This window comes from Mesitornis unicolor, unplaced genomic scaffold (genome assembly GCF_000695765.1).
Source record: "Mesitornis unicolor isolate BGI_N332 unplaced genomic scaffold, ASM69576v1 Scaffold13371, whole genome shotgun sequence".
Taxonomy (NCBI): domain Eukaryota; kingdom Metazoa; phylum Chordata; class Aves; order Mesitornithiformes; family Mesitornithidae; genus Mesitornis; species Mesitornis unicolor.
In genome coordinates this window covers 1-900 of record NW_010161746.1, presented here as the reverse complement: position 1 = coordinate 900, position 900 = coordinate 1, and the positions used below count along the sequence as shown (strand labels likewise).

General features: G+C 58.0%; 1 protein-coding gene across 1 annotated transcript; it reads right to left on the bottom strand.

Annotated features, from left to right (window-relative positions):
- Positions 1-106: 106 nt before the first annotated feature.
- On the bottom strand, positions 107-463 carry S100A14 (S100 calcium binding protein A14; the record flags this gene model as incomplete). Its single annotated transcript, XM_010193432.1, has 2 exons — positions 107-226; positions 311-463. Coding segments are annotated over 2 exons (273 nt in total), but the record flags the coding sequence as incomplete, so codon positions are not given.
- Between the last annotated feature and the right edge of the window lie 437 nt (positions 464-900).

Here is a 900-nt window from a genome sequence, read left to right as displayed (position 1 = left end):
AGCGATGCTGCGTTTTCCCAGCTGCGTCCTGCCAGGACCTGCAGCCTCTCACGCTTCGGGGTGCAGAGCCTGAGGCCTCGGGCGCCTTCCTGTCCCCCCCCACCCCCTACTTCCTCCGGCAGCCCTTGGCCGCATCCCCCATCATGTCCCAGTACTCTCCGAACTCCAGCTTGGCCTCATTGGGGTCTCCCATGCACTCGATCTTCTCGTCCAGGGGTCCAACGCACTGCAGTGGGGATGGAGAAAACACCGGGGTGATTCGGGGGTCCCACACACACCCCAGCTCCCCCTGCCCACCTCCAGTCTCCACCCTCACCTTCCCCAGATGGGGCAGCTTCTGCACCACCAGCTCCTGCATCTCGTTGGGGGTCAGGTACTCCTTCTGCCCCTTGACGGCGTAGCAGTGGAACTGGTTGATGACGGTCTCGATGGCCCGCTCCACGTCCGTCAGCTCCTGGCAGTCCTGGAGGGGGACAGAGGGTGAGGGATGTCCCCCCGGATGGAGGGGACATCGTCCCCAGGCAGAGGGGACATCCTCAAATGGATGGCACTTCTACTGAATGGATGGGACAAGCCCTTGAGTAGATGAGGCAACCCCAGATGTGTCTACAGATGTTCAACCCCTGCACAAGGATGCGATAAAGCTCCCTATTGACATCATAGCCCTCTGTACAGATGTGAGATCCCCTATACAGGTGTTAGACCTCACCATACAGATGTGAAACCCCCCATACATATGCAAGACCACTCCATACAGATGTGAGACCCCACTGTACAAACATGAGACTCCCACCATACAGATGTGAGACCCTGTACAGATGTGACACTCCACTGTACAAACATGAGACCCTGTACAGATGTGAGACCCGCACTGTACAAACATGAGACTCCCACCATACA